The 21,285-nt window shown below is 36.8% G+C and overlaps 1 protein-coding gene across 1 annotated transcript in view; it reads right to left on the bottom strand.

Moving 5' to 3' along the window:
- Window positions 1-21,285, bottom strand: part of pit (probable ATP-dependent RNA helicase pitchoune) — a 316,420-nt gene that overhangs the window by 201,612 nt on the left and 93,523 nt on the right. The window contains exons 7-8 of the mRNA XM_090396954.1: window positions 21,039-21,153; window positions 2,717-2,856 (exon numbers count right to left, since the gene is read on the bottom strand). Of these exons, the coding sequence (XP_090253080.1) occupies window positions 2,717-2,856; window positions 21,039-21,153 (255 nt within the window). The remainder of the gene's footprint in view (window positions 1-2,716; window positions 2,857-21,038; window positions 21,154-21,285) is intronic.

The raw sequence follows: 21,285 nt of genomic DNA, 5'->3' as shown, positions 1-21,285 counted from the left end.
GAAGTGTCCAGTAGAACAGATGAACATTTCGCAGAAATGTTCATCTGTCGCGACATCACTTTCTGCATTCTCACATGATTACAGCAGAGGCATGCCTTCACAGCCCCTCACAAGCTGCTACATCCTAATGCAGTACGATCGACCTGTTCTTTGTCGGTCAGCTATGCCTTCTGTTAATAGTCTTATAAACAAACATACTACTGATCCTGAGTGTTTTTTGTAGTGTGTTGAAAATAACAGGTGGCTGCACTCCAACCTTATGAAGTGCTATAACAGCTACACAGTTCTCATAATCTCCCCACTACATATTAACAAGTACAGCCAGACAACTTTCTCTCTCTCTAATGATAAACATGAGAATGTTGGTGGCATGTAGCGCTGCTAACGGAACCAGGCTCACACATTTCTGTGGGCAGCGTTGGGGCATGCAGAAGTTGTATCATTATTTATGTCTAGACCATGTAGTTTCAATACAGGTAGTGACCACAGATTAGTGAGATCAAAAACTGTCATCAACAAAAGATGAGAAAGACAGAAACTGCTGATCAAAAGCAAAAGACCATCTGTAATGAAAAACAAAGAACTCTTCCAGAAAGAGATAGAGGAAGAGTTTTATAATATTGATATGAATGAAAACCTGGAGAAAAACTATCAAATAATAACTGAGATTCTACTAAATAATGCCTATGAGAATGATGGAACTAACCAAAAGAAGGATGAAAGAAAATTGTCTGATGAAACCCTAAACCTTCCCAGAAAGAGAAAAGAAATGAAAAAAGATCCAGACATGAGAAGTAGAATAGAATTCTTGGAGCTATGTAAAACAATAAGAAAAAGCACGACGCAGGAAATTAGAAACTACGAACAAAGATAAATAGAATCACAATAATAAACAATATGAGTCTAAAAGGAGTGAAAAGATAGTTGTTCATAAATTAATATCCCTTAAAGATGAAAATGGAGTACTAATTAAAGACAAAGAACAGATCATAAGAAGAATAGAATTCTTTTATGCCAAGCTGTATGATGATTACCAAAACTTAAACCAATATGAAAACAAAACTATAATATCCCAAACTGAAGAGGAAGAAATATGCCCTGATGTTTTAAAAGAAGTTTATTATTATTATTATTATTACCACGGGCTACTCCAGGAGTCCTTAGACTCATCGAGGGAGGCCCTAAACATCATGTTCACACAGCTGTTCAACATTCTCACAGTATCTATCATACCTTGCCTTGAACTCGCTCACTGTCATAGCACCCACAACAGACTCTGGAAGCTTATTCCACTCATTTACCACTCTAAAAGTAAAGAACCCAGCTCTAGCACCCCTGCTAACCACACTCTTGCCCAGCTTCTATGGGTGTCCCCTAGTTCTCCCACCACCAGTCCTGATCTCAAAAATATCCTCTGAATTAATCCTATAGAATCTTTTTAGCAATTTGAATGCCTCAATCATATCTCCCCTTTTCCGCCTATCAACTAGTTTCTGCAACCCACAGATCTTCGACCTGTTCTCATATGGTTCATTCCATAGACTTGCTATCATCTTAGTCACTCGCCTCTGGATCCTCTCAACCTCCTCCCCATTATGCAATGGGTAGCATGAGCAATGGAAAGACACCAAGTGAAGATGAGTTACCAACAGAAGTTCTGAAAGCAGGTAGTGTACCAGTTATGATTATGTTGGAAATACTGAGGAATTATGTTAAATGGGAAAGAACTATCCACTAAAATTTGCTGATGATATTGTTCTTTTAGGAAACTCTGCAGAATAACTTCAACAAATGATCACTGAATTGAATGCAGACAGTAAAAAGAAAGGATTAAATATGAACAAAGGCAAAACAAAAACAATGTATAATAAATACATAACCAAAAAGCCAATACAAATGGAACACTAGGAAATTGATATAGCAACCTCCCTCCTATGTTTACCTAGGACAAAAGATAACAATAGAGGATGACTATAGAAGAAATTATATGATGAATTCAATTTGGTTGAATAGCCTTTGGAAAACAAAGTAAGGCACTCAAGGAAACACATTCCAATCTGCCTTAAAAGAAAAATATTTGACAGTTGTATACTTCTGGTCATGACACATGGAAGTGAAACATGAACTCTGACAAAAAAAAAAAAAAAAAAAAAACTGATCAACAAGTTGATTACTGAAAAGATCATTACTTGGTATTACCATTCTAGATAGAAAGCATAATACTTTAAAGAGCTCAGGCTAGGGTAAAAGACATTATAACAGCCATTAAAAGATCAAAATGGCAAATAGGCAGGTCATATTGCAAGAAGTAATACTTAAAAATGGACGAAGTTGATTTTAGAATTGTATCTTAGAGATGAAAAGAGAACTACAGGAAGACCAAAGAGATGGCAGAAACTCTGATATAGAAAGGCTTGAGATTGGTATGAATGGAGAAAACTTTGGGGAATGCCTTTGTCCAGCAGTGGGTTGCTGATAATAATGATACATTATAACAACATTTTAATATGTCCTGTACATTGTAAGTTTGTTATTAATATGTTTTTTAAATACATTCAATTTAATGGACTTCTGGCAATAGGGAACACTCCCCCCCCCAACTAGTCCATTAAATCGTGGGCCTACTGTAATCAACTTCAACATATTATGATGGAAATATGTTCAAATCTGTTTCAGAACAAATTAATTTACATTATTATCATCATCATTCCTTTACCTGTTCTAAACCTTCCACTGTAGCCTTTTCTTGCTTCTCATCAATGCCAATGTATAAAGGTTCCATTTTTAATGCTACTTTAATTAAATCTTCTGTTTTCTTTGTCTGAGTTGCACTGAATAACATTGTCTGTCTTCTCTCTGCAAATAATCATTTACATTTTTTAGACATTTGAGGCAAAATTTAATAAACTCAATTCTCACCATGGCAAACCTTTATTATAACAAATGCACTGACTATAATAAACAACCAGTAGGTCATGACCAAAGTTCCACAGCCATAATGCAATTCTACAGGAGATGCAGTATACGCAACAAATGTCCTAAGAAACTATTTCTGTGGACCCTATGAGTTTGCTATAGTGAGTTAGATGTGGTTATTGACATAATACTGAACAGTTCTAGCTGGTTGAGTAAATAGCACTTCTACTCCCAAATAGGTCATGGAAGTGAATACCTGTAGGAATAGATATTTGTGAATGTTACTAAGTGATAGATGAATTTCAATGCCAGGTATGAGATCACTGCTCTGCTTACTGGAAGCTTCAAGTGGCTTTATAAAAGTTCCCTATTTAATCTCTAAATAAGGGATGGGATGGCATTATCTAGCTATTAGCCTACTTAAGTTCTAATTCTAATACTAATGTATTTACATTACATAATGTGAGTCATAAATTAAAAGAATAATGACGAGATGTGTAACATCATGCTGGGCCATTTTTTGCACAGATAATGGTCTATACTCACCAGAGCAATGATTACATTAGATGTTTAATGATGTCAGTGTGGATCTGTAGCCATGGCATTTATCTGCAAGGAATGCAACAATCCCAGGAATAGAGTTCACAGCCCATATGTCTAGTACATTATGGAACATAACACAAGATATTTGAATGGCATGACATCTGGCAAATTCACCTGCCACTCAGGCTGATAACAATCTCTGGGCACAACTCAAAACTAATGGGCCTAGTGATATGGTGTTAACCACATAACCACAGTTTGCAAGGAATGCAACAATCCCTAGAATAGAGTTCACAGCCCATATGTCTAGTACATTATGTAACATAACACAAGATATTTGAATGGCATGACATCTGGCAAATTCACCTGCCACTCAGGCTAATAACAATCTCTGGGCACAACTCAAAACTAATGGGCTAGTGATATGGTATTAACCACCTTCCCTTAATCAATCTTAAATTAAATTCCAGACATACAAATATGGGTTAATATTACCTGATTCCATTTTATAGTAATTAATAAATCTGATTTGTATGTGATAAGAACTATTGAGGAAGAGCCAGAAGACTAATTTCAAAAATATAAACAAAATAAATACAGGGGGCTTAAGGGTCAAAGATATATAACTGAGAGGAGACCTCTACATAGCCTTTAAAGGAATGCGGAGAACCGACCAGGGCTTCTGACATAATGTCCAATCCTCACCTTCTTGTGGTGCACCCTCTTGGGTATCAACCTGAATGCTGAACGAACGAGGATGGGCTGTCAATTTGGGATTTAGTCGACCAAATTGTATTCTTATTGGCTTAAACCAAAATACAAAATGATGGTACAGAATGACAAAATTTCATGCCAGCTGGGGTGTCGCCCGGTTAAACAAGGCCCCAGTTGTTTTCGCCAGGGAACCAGGGCGAACAGCCAAAAGTCAGCTACTGGAACAAATCTGAAAACACACCCCAACTCAACATCACCAGAGTTAAAGATTGGTAGTATCAACATAAGAAGCCTGAATGGCAAAGAAATGGAGCTATCTGAGGAATTAGATAAGTAACAGATCGATATAATAGAGGTGACTGAAACAAAAAAGACAAAAATTGGTGAGATCTTTCTGAGCAATAAATACAAAATGTTATATTCAGGCAATGACAATCAAGGAAAAGAAGGAGTAGCCATAGTATTCAACACTAAATACGGGGCTAATCTTCTTGAATGGCAGGCGGTCTCTAGTAGAGTGATGTGGGCAAATATGAGAATGAGGGAAATTAACAATGACACTTATTTGTGCCTAAGATCCCAAGGAAGGTTCTACTAAGGTAGAAGTGGAGGAATTTTTTGAGGATTCAGAGAAAGCAACTGACACAATGAAAAGCTGGTGCTTGTTGGGGATCTAAATAGCAGAGTAGGAAATGATTGTCAGACATACAAAAATATTTTGGGAAAATTTGGAGAAAAGAGCAAAGCTAATAAAAATGGCAAATACCTGTTGGATTTCTGCTCAGGACATGGACTGGTTATTAATAACACCATGTTCCAACATAAAAATGGGCACAAATTCACATGGAGAGAATAGGCAAGGAATAAGAAAAGTCTCATTGACTATGTTGTTGTTGATAGTGATGTTTTCTCCCTGGTGCAGGACACCAGAGTGTACCGAGGATTTGAAATTGGAAGTGATCACTATTTAGTCTTAAGCAGGATAAAATTGAATTTAATATTGAAAAGAATAATATGTAAGAAAGTTTTAAAGAGAATAAAAGTTGAGCAGCTCTCAGATGTGAACTGTAGACTAAAATACAGAAAGATTATTGAAGAAAAAATGAAAGAGTTTGAGAACAGCAACCAAACCATGGAGATTCATCGGCAATCCTTGAAGAAAACACTGATTGATTCAGCCAGAGAGGTGGTGAGGTTGTCTGCAAGGATAGAAAAATCGGAACTCCATCGTGGACACAGGAAGTTAAAGAGGCAGTGAAGGAAAAGAAGAAAGCATATCAAAATCTGGCAAATAAGTCAGCTTGTGCTCTTAGAGAATACAGAGAGATATGTAAGAAAGCTAAGAACTGTGTAAAACTAGCTAAACAAAAGTCATGTGAGGATTTTGGCAAGAACATAGAAAATAAATATCAAGAAGGTGGTAAGATATTCTGGAGGTTGTTGAAGAAGCTTAGAAATGGAGGAAAGAGTGCTGTAAAAGGAGTTAGAGATGATAAAGGTGACATGAAAATGGGAGAAAAAGATATCCTTGAAGTATGGAGTAATTACTTCAAAAAATTGCTAAATAAAACAAGTAGTGATAGCAGAGTGGTAAAAAACTCAACAGGCATAAAGTCAGGAATACATATCCATACTTGAAGTAGAAAAAGCCATCAAAGGCTTGAATGTTGAAAGGCAGCAGGAGTAGATGATATTCGACCAGAAATGCTGAAGTATGGTGGTATAAAAGTCTTACAGTGGCTGCACTGCATAGTTCAGAAGGCCTGGACAGAGGGACGAATTCCTGATGATTGGAGTAGAGCTCTAATATTTCCCTTTTTGTATATGGGTACTATTTCCCTATTTGTATATGGGTACTACTGAATGTGAGAATTACAGAGGTATTTCCTTACTGAGTGTTCCTGTCAAGATTTATGCAAGCATATTTGAGAAACAGTTGAGAAGAATTGTGGAAGAAAAGCATGGTGATAAACAAGCTGGATTCAATCCAAATAGAGGCTGTCAGGATCAGATCTTCACTTTACTACAAATAGTTGAGAAAGCATAGGAATATAACTAAGATCTATATTAAGTTTTGTCGATCTGGAAAAGGCATAGGACAAGGTGTAAAGAGAGAAGCTATTCAATACGCTACAGTTATATGATGTCAATGGGGCATTATATCAAGCAATACTTAGTCTTTATTTGAGTGGTAAGTCAGCAGTTAGAATTGAAGGAAGTACAGGAAGATGGTTTAATGTTAAATCTGGTGTGAGACAAGGATGTACATTATCCCCTCTGTTATTCATTATCTATATGGATCACATTATGAAGGAAAGTAGTATTAAACATGATATCAAAATTGGAGATGTTAATGTCAGCTCTTTGCTTTATGCAGATGATGTTATACTTCTAAATAAATCCGCTACAAGTCTGCAAGATTCTCTGACTAAATTGAATAGCTGTTGTAATAGATATGGTATGAAGGTCAGCAATAAAAAGACAAAGACAATGAAAATGTCAACTGCGTTGTGAACGGAGAACCTGTGGAACAAGTAAAACATGTTAGTTATTTAGGTACGATTTTTAGTGAAGATGGAAAATTAAATATGGAAATAGACAACAGAATCAACAATATCCTTAAAAATAAGGATATTAGGAAAGAACCTGACATTGTGAGCATCCAGGAATGCGTTAGCAGAGCTAATCTAAGGTAGTACAGTCACTTAAACAGAATGGATGAGGAAAGATTAGCAAAACAAGTGTTCTCTGCCAGGTTGGCAGGAAAACGACCCAGAGGAAGACCTAGATATAGATGGATTGACTCTGTACAAAGTTCCTTACATGATAGAAATAAAAGATCTCATAATGTTGGAGTCTTGACAAGTAACAGACTAATTTGGAGGAAAATTGTAGACAGGAAGTTAGTAATGAAGTAAATTTTTCATGTAGTGCTATCATATCCTGCACACCCCTTGAGGGTACATGGCAGGAATTCTCCTATACTTTAATTTAAATAAAAAAAGGTCATTATATAACTACAGCAAGTTGTAATTTCTGGAAATAGTTACCAATATAGCTAACTCTAAGAATAATATTAGCTGATGGTTTAAATTCTGGCACTTAAGTTATACGACAATATTATTTTTTTGACATTAAACTTTCATCATCATCATCATCAAATTCCTGACATGTACCCTCAAGGTGTGTACAGGATATAACAGTACTACATGAAAAATTTACTTCATTACTAACTTTCTATCTACAATTTTCGTCCAAATCAGTCTGTTACTTGTCAAGTCTCCAACATTATCAGGTCTTATATTTCTCTCATCTAAGACACTTTGTACCATATCAATCCACCTATATCTTGGTCTTCCTCTGGGTCGTTTTCCTGCCAACCTGGCAGAGAACACTTGTTTTGCTAATCTTCGTCACCCATTCTGTCTCAGAACCATAAGTTAAAACTGGTTTGAACACTGTCTTGTATAGAGCTAATTTAATGTTCCGACTAATTTCTTTCTTATTCCATACGAATTTATTCAATTGACTTCCTACCATAACAGCTTTGTTGATTCTGTTGTCTATTTCCATTTAATTGACCATCTTCACTAAAAATTGTGCCTAAGAAGCTGAAATGTTTTACTTGTTCCACAGATTCTCTGTTCACAACACTGCTGACATTTTCAACGATTCTACCTATTTTCATTGTCTTTGTCTTTTTATTGCTGACCTTCACACCAATCTATTACAACAGTTATTCAATTTAGTCAGAGAATCTTGCAGACTTGTAGCAGATTTATTTAGAAGTATAACATCATCCGCATAAAGCAAAGAGCTGACATTAACATCTCCAATTTTGATATCAGGTTTAATACCACATTCCTTCATAATGTGATCCATATAGATAATGAATAACAGAGGGGATAATGTACATCCTTGTCTCACACCAGATTTAACACTAAACGATCTTCCTGTACTTCCTTCAATTCTAACTGCTGACTTACAACTCAAATAAAGACTAAGTATTACTTGATATAATGCCACATTGACACCATATAACTGTAGCATATTCAATAGCTTCTCTCTTGGCACCTTTTCATATGCCTTTTCCAGATCAACAATCTTTGTTATATTCCCATGCTTTCTCAACTATTTGTCGTAAAGTGAAGATTTGATCCTGAATCCAGTTTGTTCTTCACCAAGCTTTTCTTCCACAATTCTTCTCAACCATTTCTCAAGTATACTTGCATAAATCTTTCCAGGAACACTCAGCAGGGATATACGTCTGTAATTCTCACATTCAATTTTATTTCCCTTTTTGTATATGAGTACTATTAGAGTTCTACTCCAATCATCAGGAATTCGTCAGTCTGTCCAGGCCTTCTGAACTATGCAGTGCAGCCACTGTAAGACTTTCATACCATCATACATCAGCATTTCTGGTCGAATATCATCTACTCCTGCTGCCTTTCCACATTTCAAGCCTTTGATGGCTTTTTCTACTTCAAGTATGGATATGTATTCCTGACTGTATGCCTGTTGAGTTTTTTTACCGCTCTGCTATCACTGCTTGTTTCATTTCGCAATTTTTCGAAGTAATTACTCCATACTTCAAGGATATATTTTTCTACCATTTTCATGTCACCTTTATCATCTCTAACTCCTTTTATAGCACTCTTTCCTCCATTTCTAAGCTTCTTCAACAACCTCCAGAATATCTTACCACCTTCTTGATATTTATTTTCTATGTTCTTACCAAAGTCTTGCCGTGGCTTTTGTTTAGCTAGTTTTACACAGTGTTAAGCATTCTCGCATTTGTCTCTGTATTCTCTAAGAGCTGACTTATTTGCCAGCTTTTGATATGCTTTCTTCTTTTCCTTCACTGCCTCTTTAACTTCCTGTGTCCACGATGGAGTTCTGAATTTTCTATCCTTACAGACAACCTCATCACATGCCTCTCTGGCTGTATCAATCAGGGTTTTCTTCAAGGCTTGCCACTGAATCTTCAAGGTTTGGTTCCTGTTCTCAAACTTTGAGAACAGGAACCAAACTTGAATAATCTTTGTGTATTTTAGTCTAGAGTTCACATCTGAGAGCTGCTCAGCTTTTATTCGGTTCAAAACTTTCTTACATGTTATTCTTTTCAATATGAAATTCAATTTTATCCAGCTGAAGACTAAATAGTGATCACTTTTAATTTCAAATCCTCTGTACACTCTGGTGTCCAGCAGCAGGGAGAAAACATCACTATCAACAATAACATAGTCAATGAGACTTTTCTTATTCCTTGCCTCTTCTCTCCATGTGAATTTGTGCACATTTTTATGTTGGAACATTGTGTTAGTAATAACCAGTCCATGTCCTGAGCAGAAATCCAACAGGTATTTGCCATTATTATTAGCTTTGCTCTTTTCTCCAAATTTTCCCAAAATATTTTTGTATGTCTCACAATCATTTCCTACTCTTGTGCCAGTTGCTTTCGCTAAAGCATCAAAAAATTTCTCCACTTCGCCCTTAGTAGAACCTTCTGTGGGACCATAGGTACAAATAAGTCTCATTGTCCAATTCCCCATTCTGATATTTGCCCACATCACTCTACTTGAGACTGCCTGCCATTCAAGACGATTAGCCTCGTGTTTTTGTTGAATACTATAGCTACTCTTTCTTTTCCTTGAAACTTTAGAGTTTTTCCTTTAAATATGAAACTTTAGGAGCACTAAATTAAATGAATAATTCTCTCAAACTCTCACAAAGAAATGTAAGAAATTAATTACAATGAAATAATCAGATTTTTTTCTGTTCTTATCTAATCACTTCTATTAGTGAGCAGATAATTGATTGGACATATGCATTAGTTTCCTTCCCAGAGAGGAATTATAGCAACCAATTTAACAATCTATCACAAATAGCTTTCAGCCAAATGTTAATGGCTTGGCTCCTGTTTTATATGGCCATTAAATTAAAACTGTTGTTAATTACTGTCTTCCTTGTCTATTTATTCTAGATTCAATTTATTCAATCTTTCACTTCAAATATGAATTTATTCCTTAACTTCTAAATCCTTTAGTTTACAGAATGCAACTAATAAAATCATTTTATTAAAAAAAATTTTTTTCAGTAGAGAATATAATTCAGGACCATTCCTTTTCAGCGACAAAAGCAGGGAATGAAGAGCACTTCTCTAAATTGGTAATTACGTTATAGAACAGATGATAGTTGGATAGGCAATGAAAGAACCTCAAACTCATTTTTTTCATGAATATGTTATTCCAAAACTGGAATGGTCTCCTTGTGTTCATATTTTTTTTTGCTAAATCTTGTTTTATATATCAGCTACTGCTGATATGTATAAATATGAAAAAATATTATTGTACAGTATTTGCAACTATTAAGAGTATTTAATTACTCTCACAATATTATCTCTTCTCATTTCTTCCTAATCATATAAACGTTTCTGGAATTCACTTTCTAACTCACTAAATGCATTTCCATTTCCCTCACCCCTCTCATTTCCACATCCAAGCAACAGTGGTCTATAACTTGTCAACTGCAAGTATTCACCACTACATGAAACTAAATTTGTCATAAATTAATAGCTACCTTCAATTTACAGTGATATGTAACAATTTCAACATTTCTACACATTTATGAGAACAATAGACAAATAGATCTTGTGTGCTATCAGAGCAAATACCATTCAATTTACAATGCAGTGTGAACAAGAACGTCCACTCTCTCCATCTTATTCAAAAGGAATAACCAGTTTAAGTTCATGTATAGCACAGATATTTGAATGCCAGATTAAACACTCCAAAGCCAAAAATAGAGGATAGACAAATCTCTAAAAACAAAGGATATGCTAGAAACCAATCATTTTGTAGAATTAGAAAAAGAAATCAAGTACAGTCATCCCTCGACTTATGTCGGGGTTCCGTTCCATCCAGCAGGATGTAAGTCGATACATTAAATCAACAGAGTTATAGGGGTTAGGGACTTAGCCATAATAAGTATACTGTCATTTAAACCTTATAAAACTATACTGTACATTACTGCCACTATAAAACAGGAGAATCAACCAAATCCTCCTCCACAATCACATCTTCATTACCTTCCCTATGTGAAGGACCAGGCTGTGACTCTTCGGGTGTAACCTTTTTTTTTTTTTGATGAAAATGTCCAATGTGCTTTGCGTATTCCTCTTCTTTTCATCATAGATATAGCAAGCAAATGTATCATGTACTTTCCTTTCTACTAATAAGTAGGGTTCACCATTGGGGTCCATGTCTTCAGCTATTTTGAAAACATCGCTAACTGCAGAGAACATTTTTCAGCAACACCTCTCACTGTGAATTGCTTAACTACCTCTTCTTGTTTCGCTTTTCCCTCTTCCTTTTCTCTTCTTCTTCTTCTGCAACAAGTTATTCCTCCAGTTTGACCAATTCTTCGTTGGTCAACTCTTCAGGGGCACTTTCTATCAGTTGAACTATGTCATTATCATTTGCTTTGAAATTCAGATTGTTTGCTAGGTCCATTATTTCTTCACTCAATTTACAAAGGTCTTCATTTTTTTCAAAACTTCCAAAACCATGCACAAACCTTTTTAATGTTTTTTTCTATATGCCACTCATACATTGAGAGGCCACTTTGTCCCAAGCCACAACAATATTTTTAATAGCGTGATAAATACTGAATGCTTTCCAGAATTGCGTGAGAGTCTGGTTGTTTCCTTCAGTAGTAGAAATGGCTTGTGAAAAAGTTCTCCATAGATAATAAGCCTTAAACACTACAAGAACTCCCTGATCCAGCGGTTGGATCAAGGAAGTAGTGTTTGGAGGGAGAAACATGACCTTGAACTTGGTGAAGATCACCGATATAAGATGATGAACTGAAACATTATCTAGAATTAATAAAATTTTAAATTCTACATTTTCTTTCGCACAATAGCTTTCCATTTCACTCACATTACAGTTGATGAAGGCATCTGCAAACAATTTTTGAGTCCTCCATGACTTCTTATATTTCTGCAAATGAACTAGAAGAGTATTTTCCTAATGTATTTCAAGGCTCGTGGATTCTCACTGTACCATATCACAAATGGTTTTAGTTTATATCCAGCCACATTATCCCCTCACAGAGCTTTGAAACCAGGCATAGATTTTAGCTTTTTTGTGGATGAATTGTCTGCTCGGACATTTTTTCCGAAACAAGTAGGTCTCAATCCACATTAAATATTTGCTGTGGCAAATAATTTTCCTCTGTAATAATTTTATCCAATTTCTTCACAAACTCCTTGGTAGCCTTCTCATCAGAACTTGCAGATTCACCATACATTTTCACATTATGCAGTGCAAAATGCTGTTTGAATCTCATGAACCAACTGAAAGAAGGGTTGAATTCATAGTCGTAATCGAGTCCTGCTTTTTCCTTCAACATGTTGAAGAGACTTAGTGCCTTAGCGATTATGGTCATAGTGCTAAGAGGCATGCACATTTGGTTCATGTCCTCTATGCATGATGGAAGTAGCCTTTCCAATCACTGACAGGAACTTGTCGTTGCTTCGTCACTCTTGTTGAACTTGCAACTTCATTTCTAGATCAATTGCTCGTCCCTTTTTCTGTGATTCTTCACTAGGTTTTTTAATTGAGCGTGTAGGGGTCATGTTGCACAAAATATCGTGAAATATTTAACTATAAATACACAAATAACCTATTTTTAAAACACAAAATCAATATAGGAACTGTTGAAGCCATGTGCCGACTGTCAAGGGAGGTTGCCACTGAATGTGCTATTGCCACTGCATTGTTGTTGCTAAATAAAAACCTTTTTTACTTTACGCTTGCTTGTTCCAAAATATAGTCGAAAATGTTATTTATTCCATTATGGGATCACGGAATATTAAAAACATGCTCTCTCTCTCTCTAGGCATGACTATAATGACAAGAGAACAAAACTGTACACACTGCCCACCAAGAACTACTTCAAGATATCATAAACATTGCGATTTTGTGAAGCAGTTACTTTGTCACTTGGAGGAGGGGGAGGGGGGCAGTGCAATAAAAGATTTCACCTCCTAACCAAATAGGAATAGTTCTTCAATTCCCAAAGTTCTTATCCTTTATAAACATTGTATGAGGGACGTCCAGAAAGTAAGTTATGATGGCTGTCAGAGAAACAAAAAATACTTACAAAAAAACTTTATTGGAAATTAAAGTAGACATCTCTCACTACTTTTCTACATAATTTCCGCCATTGTTCAGGCACTTATCATAGCGGGGCACTAAGAGTTGTATACCTTCGCCGTAGAAGGTTGCCACCTGTGATGCAAATCACGTATTGACTGCTTCTTTGACCTCGTCATCATTTTGAAACCGCTGGCCACAAAGGAAAGATTTCACTTGGTGCGAGGTCAGGACTATATGGAGAATGATAGAACTGTTCCCAGCAGAAGGTGGTGAGAAGTCGTTGTGTTATGTCGGCCGTGTGTGGGCGGGCATTAGCCCAAATCATCAGTCACTAAAGATGGTCACCCGCTCCGTTCTTCATCATGCACACCTGTCCTTCCTTCATTAAAAAGCATGCGGTCGGAGATTCAATTTTCTTAGACATAAACACACACCAAGAAGCGTATGCCCTGCGAGAATGTCTGAGCACCAATGATTGCTAATAAATCAACAAACTCAGCATGCATGTGCACCATTGCGATCGCAGCGCTGCAGTGAAAATATTTAAAAACGGAACGTACTTTCTGGACGTCTCTCGTATATAGAATAGATTAAATAAGTGGCTAATGTTAAATTCCATGTTCTGGAAAACAGGAAGGGTGTCTGAGACAAAAAAAAAAGGTATATGCAGCCAACATTACATATAAAAGGAAAGGTAAAACAAGACTGCTTTTGTATGGCAATGCAAATTCACATCTTAGTGTTACAAAAATACTGAAGTCTTGTCAAGGAAGCTGTTTTAGAAAAAGGACACTATAAAATGCTTCATTAGAAAGACACTCTGGCACTCAGAAGTACTTGGCATTCTACCTTAGCTGTGAGATATAAAGTTTAGGTTCATATCACAGTATACATAAACAAGATCACCTTCAACCTGATAGCACAACTGTGTGATATGTAAAAGCATAAATGATGAATCAGATGACCTTATATATCCTTTTATTTATCTAGTGTTTTCATCATTATGACTGATATCTTTTCAGTTCTTATGTATTTCTATGAGGAAAATAATTGGACTATATATATATATACATATTAAAAAAAAAGTCATCAGCTACAACATGTGGATGTTTCTTTCAAATTCTCCTGCTAATTTTCAACTTAATTGGAATTGTACATTTATAAGTCTTAGTGTTAAAATTACTCCTTAGTACAAATGGCTACAAATCTTAGGAAAAAATAGATACACAAAACAAATAAAAATAATTTAGGAGTTTAAACATGTTCCCTTTATTTAACTTTATTGGTTTTAGTGATACGCACAGTGAATCCGATTTCTCAAAGCAGAATTATGCACCTATTTAAAAATCCAAGAGATGAGCAGATACTATCGGCCAAGCTGCTCTATAAGTAAAAAATACTATTTGTTCTTCATGACAAAACTGAACACATATGAAAGTTTAAAAACAAGACAAATTTACTTCCAATTAATTACCAAAATTAATTTTGTTCAGAGTTAAGAATTATTTGAATATGGCTGCAGAAAATGTAATAATTTTTCTTTTTGTTTTCAGTCCATTACTAGATGAAATTTAGGTCATCAAATCGATGTATAAGAATCTTATGTGTTGTAAAAAAGTTACTTTTACAGAGTAAATTCAATCAAAATTTTAATTAGCATTTTTCAACTATGAGACCTATAGAAATAATCCTGCTATCTTTCTCAGTTATTTCAAGATATTTTCTACAACTATTTTATATCTCAACCTTCCTAACTATAGTTTTAACTCCTTTCGACCCAAGGGTGGCATCTGTGCATATATCCACTCTGACATACCCTAGCAGAGAGCACCTAACCTAGAATTGCTCAACTTCGACTTTCTTTATCTGAAGATATCCCTCCCCCACTCAGTCAAATTCATCTGCTGTCATCTGCCCTATTGCTCTCCTAATACCACCAATCACTCTAAGCTCTTCCATTTCCATTCCTTAAAAGCTGATTTCCTCCAATCTCACTCTCCTAATAGCAAAATCATCCTCCTGGGTGATTTTAACGTCCACAACACCAATTGGCTTTCCTCATCCAGTTATACAGATCCTGCAGGCAGAAAATTTGCCATCACTAACGACCTTACAAAAATTGTTCAAAAACCAACCATAATACCAGATAACCCACACCACCACCCAAATACCCTAGATCTCTTCCTTACTAATGACCCCCTCCAAATATGCAGTGAATGTAGTGAGTCCCCTGGGTAATTCTGACCACAACCTAGTGCTCATCTCCTCCCCCATGCAACAACACTTACACGGTCACTCCTATACAATAGTAGTTTGGCATTATAACAGTTCCAAATAGGACAGTCTCCGAGCTGCTACGCTTCATTCCCATGGTTGGACTATTGTTTCCGGTCTCTAGCCCAAACATATGCACCGAACATATCACCAAAGTATCCTCGCTGGCATGAAAACATACATTCCCCACACTACTCAGAACTGCCATCCCCTAACTAAACCCTGGTTCTCCAAAAGATGTGCCAAGGCTGTACAAATAAAAAATCAGGCATACCACAACTGGCTCAAATCAAGAACCCCATCCTCCTTCAATGCCTATACTGAAGCCCGAAATAGATGCAAGAAAATTATCAATGCTTCTAAAACAGAATTTGAACGAGCAAAAAGCAGGAAGTTTTCAGCCTGTCCAAATGGCAGCCATGCCTTTTGGTCTCTTGCCAGGGCAATTTGCTGTGACTTTTGCCATACAATATTCCCACCACTATCATACCCAGATGGCTCAATCAACATCACCAATAGAAAAAGCTAATCTCCTGGCTTCACACTTTGCCTCCAATGCACACATAACAGACAATAGCAAATGCCTTCCAGTCATTCCAACTGCCCAACATACAATGCCCCCTGTATCCTTTTACCAAATAGATATCATAAACCTGCTGTCTAAATTAGACACACAAGTCTCCAGGCCCTGATGGCATTCCTCCAATTGTCCTGAAGGTCTGTGCACCAGAACTGACTCCTATCCTATGCCACTTATACACACTCTTACTCCACTGGTATATATCCCAAAGCCTGGAAACTGGCCTATGTTCAACCCATTCCTAAAAACAGTGACAAATCACTGCCATCTAACTACCGCCCTATCTCACTCACTTCAGTCCTATCTAAAGTGATGGAGAAAACCATCAACTCTCAACTCCTAATCTACCTTGAAAGTACTCGGCTATTAAGCGACCACCAGTATGGATTCCGTCGAAGTCAATCAACAGGAGATCTACTCTCATACATCATCCATCGCTGGACAAATGCCATGGAGAAATTTGGCGAATCCCAAGTAGTTGCACTTGATCTCTCTAAAGCCTTTGACTGAGTCTGGCAAAGGCTTACTAAGCAAACTCCCATGTCTCAGGACTTCTGCAGATGGATTGCCAGCTTCCTGTCTGGACGCACACTATGTGTGATGGTAGATCCCTAGGGGGTGGAAAGAGGGGAAAATAGTTCCACTGCATAAAGGAGGTTCCAAGACTGCTGTTGTAAATTACTAACCGATTAGCATATCAGGAATCGTTGTCAAGGTCTTGGAGAAATTAGCCAAGAGAAGAATACAGTATTGGATAGATGAAAATGGGATACTGTATGGGGGACAACATCGTTTTGTGAAGGGTAGATCATGCCTCAGTAACTTGCTCACGTTTTATAACACAGTGACGGCTGAACTGGATAAGGGTAATGGGTTTACAGTGATTCTAATGGACCTTGCTAAGGCCTTTGACAGGATACCACATTGAACTCTAATTAGTAAACTGCAGCATGTGGGGATGGATAAAGGATTGGTGAGATGGATAGGAGGGTGGCTGATGGAGAGATATCAGAGAGTGGTTTATTCAGGAGTAGAGTCAAAAAGATGGCTTGTGACTAGTGGTGTTGTTGTGTCTTACTTTCTACTCATATATCTATTCTTTAGTCTTTTGGTCAAATCCCCGTCAAACTCTCATTTTCGGGTATCACATGGTACCTCTGGGGTACAAAGGAAATGCCTCGAGATTAAGCCAACATCAGAGTATCAGATTGTCTGAGATCAACCCTCGTAAAACACTAAGAAATTTATATTTCGCTGGCCACTTAGCAATTTTAGATTAAACAATATTATTAATCAAGAGGTGATCCCAAGACAGTACTTAAGTGATACCTTGTAATTTCGCAGACGTGGCCAAAATCTATTCTTATACTAGTCTCCCACTTAGGTTGATGGTACGTTTTTATAAGTGGTGCATCGGATTCCAGAAATCACAGATAGTCTTAGTTGGGTACAAACGCAAGGTTTATTAGATATCATAAATATGTACATACAATAAGCTTAATTCCCACCTTAAGGGAGTTCCTGACAGTCAGGATAGAATTAGAACATTACAATACTATAAGTATACTTAAACTGATTAACTGTAAATCTCTAAAGTAAGATTTCTTATTTTTACCCTTAAATACCTTAATCATGCATGATTATCACAATATCTCTCTAATTTCTTTAGTAGCTCAATCAAACCACACAAGATAGCATTTATATCTTTTACAATCCCTTCAATGAAAGCAATTCCTTACCTTAAATATATTCTTAACCTCCTAGAACATATTATGTAACTCTATCACAATAGGTGACAATAACTTTAAGTTAACTCTCTCTAGATCACTGCAGTTCAGTCCTAATTAATTTCATTAATGTTCCTTCCTCTGCTTTTACAACGTGGCACAAATCTTTCATTCACAATCAGCAAAATAAAGTTTACTTATCTATCCTTGGTTCTGCGTCACGTCAAAGGTCTACCGGAATCTGCCTCTCCTTCACCCCCCTTCCTTCTATCTGCCAAGCTCTGATGCAGTCATAGTTATTTGCTTCTGCACTCTCGCTCCAATCTGGCTTTCTATGGATGGCCAGGCTTATTCCTTCCGCAGAGATACTATGTCTAGTCCCACCGCTGCCTCTATCGAAACCCTCTGGAATGGAGGCACTGCCAACCTTCACAACACCGTGAGACAAACACCAGGAGATCCAGGAACAAAAAGCCTTTTTTCAGGGTTGCTAGACCCTTATATTTTCACCTTTCTTTCTTGGCGATTCTCGCATTCCAAGATGTCCACCCAACGCACTAACGTACGTCCAGCTTTCTCCGCTATATCCAACGTGCTGACGGCACGTGATTGCTTGGGGTGAACCGCGCCTTCACGTTGCTGCTCTGTGACCTTTGAATTTCGCCTCCCCCCATCTTGAATTTGTGCTAACATTCTATATCTCTTAGTACACAATGCTCTATTAAACTTTGCTACAGGTCTACACTTCCATCATTATTTAACTAATTTGTGAGTGGTACAAAATGCATACCTATTTGATTCTCATAGTATGATATATTGGATATATCTACAATGCATTATTTTAATACTCAGAGGCAAGCATGGTATAATGTTTCTTATTGTGCTTTCGCTCTGTTATAAGATGAAAGATAAGATGAAATATTTTATGCTCCAACTTATCAGGGTATAACAGTGTGCCGCAGGGTTCTGTTCTTGGACCACTACTTTTCAATTTGTTCATTAACGATATAGGAAAGGATCTGAGAGGAAGTGTTCACTTGTTTGCTGATGATACAAAGTTGGGTAGAGCAATAGTGAGTGCACAGGATGTCAAAATTTTGCAAGATGATTTGGATAGTTTGGAGGACTGGACTAAGGAAAATGGATGTCAATTTAATGTGGCAAAGTGTAAAGTTATGCATTTTGGGGTGAAAAGATTAGCAGCAATATATCACATTGGTGGAACCGTATTCCAGGAGATTGATGAGGCCAGGGATTTGGGAGTGTTGGTGGATAGGGAGTTGAAGTTTAGGAGGCACATCGCAAAAGTGGCTAAATCAGCTCATCAAATCACTTGGTTGCTGAAAAATACTTTAACAAGCAGAGAAAAACAAATTATTGTTCCTCTGTATCGAGCCTTGATAAGATCCCATCTAGACTACTGTGCCCAGATATGGGCACCATGGTTTCTTCTTGATGGGGAGGTGGAGAGGATCCAGAGACGAGTGACCGAGATGACAGCAGGTCTATGGAATGAACCTTATGAGAACAGGTTGAAGATTTGTGGGTTGCAAAAATTGGTTGATATGATTGAGACATTCAAATTACTGAAAGGTTTCTATAAGATTAATCCAGAAGATATTTTTGAGAATAGGACTGGTGGTGGGCAAGAATGTGGTTAGCAGGGGTGTTAGAGCTAGGTTTTTTACTTGGGGAGTGGTGAATGAGTGGAATAAGTTGTCAGAGTGTCTGTTGTGGGTGCTATGACTGTGAATGAGTTCAAGGCGAGGTATGATAGACACTGTGTGAATGTCGAATAGTTGTTCTTGACATGATGTTAGGACCTTCCTCGATGAGTCTGTCGACTCCTTGGAGTTGCCTGGAATAATAATAATAATAGATGGTTCCCCTATCCTCTCATCCAACTAATGCTGGGGTCCCACAACATTCAGTTCTCTTACTGACCCTCTTCCTTCTATATATCAATGACCTACTTCAGTTGACCTCTAACCCAATACACAGTTTTGCAGGTGACAGCATATTACACTTCTCCCTTTCATTTGACAAACGCTACTCTACACAACTCACCTCAACCAACAAAACATCAGCCACCACTGCCCTTAATTCTGATCTCCAAGCCATCCTCCGATAGGGCTCAGCTAACCTCATCAACTTCAACGCTAATAAAACCCAGTTCTGTCTTATCTCTCACAAAAAAGAACCATTTTCCTCCAGCATTGTTTTTGATAACACTCAAATTCCCAGACAAGACAAGATTTCTCTTCTTGAAATTACCCTGATATCAACCCTCTCCTGGCATAAACACATCACAACCATTGCATCCTCAGCTTCCAAAAAACTAGGTTTTCTCTTTCACTCAAGACACTACTTCACTTCTAAACAGCTGTTAACATTATACAAATCACATATCTGCCCAGCTATCGAATACTGCTCTCACATTTGGAGTGGGGCTCCTAAAAGCTCCCTCAAAAACGCTTGACTCAATACAGAGGAGAGCAATTAGACTGATAAATGACCCATCTCTCACCAACTCGCTCCCCTCACTTTTACATAGATGCTTGGTCTCTTCAATTTGTATATTCTATAAATATTTCCATGGGAAATGCTCATCTGAAACAGCATCAATAATTCCCCCATTCTGTACTAAGCCCATTGGAACAAGTACATCAGCCACCCAACATCCTTTCACAGAATGCCTTGAAACCCATAGAACAAGTTTTAAGTATTGCTACTGCAGAACTGTCTTCCCCTTGACATATTTCCCTAGGAATACAACATACAGGCTTTTAAATCAAATATAAACAAGTTTCTCCTCTTCCAACCCACCATTCATATACGGTACTAATGTACTATAGGTTGACCAACTAACCTCTCGTATATGGGGCCCAACATTTTATATATATATATATATATATATATATATGAAAAAGCTTTAATGACTGATACTGATGACGATATTTTTTCATAATATTCTGAATAAAAACGAATTCTGAAAAAAACACACACACACACAAATTTTTTCATTCTTTGCAAATTGTATTATGTAAACTGCTTATCATCTATAAACATATTTTAATGAAGCAAAACTAAAGAGATAAAAAAACTGTGATATTCACTTACCTGGAAGCAGTCTTACAATTTGTTTCATCTCCTCTTCAAATCCAATATCCAAGATACGATCTGCTTCATCTATAACAAGGCACTGTAAGTTCTTATACATGAACTGTGGGGTATTCTGTAAAATTCATTAAAGAAAGTTTAAATGTCTATGAAAGTTAAATGTTGAATGGGAAGTTTGTAAGAACTTATTGGCAAAAAATTAATAGCAATTATATAAAAGAATACAGTAATGAAATCATAACTGTGT

This window comes from Typopeltis vanoorti, chromosome 8, assembly GCF_054136105.1.
Source record: "Typopeltis vanoorti isolate ZY-2024b chromosome 8, IOZ_Tvanoo_1.0, whole genome shotgun sequence".
NCBI lineage: Eukaryota > Metazoa > Arthropoda > Arachnida > Uropygi > Thelyphonidae > Typopeltis > Typopeltis vanoorti.
This window is presented reverse-complemented; position numbering and strand designations above follow the sequence as displayed.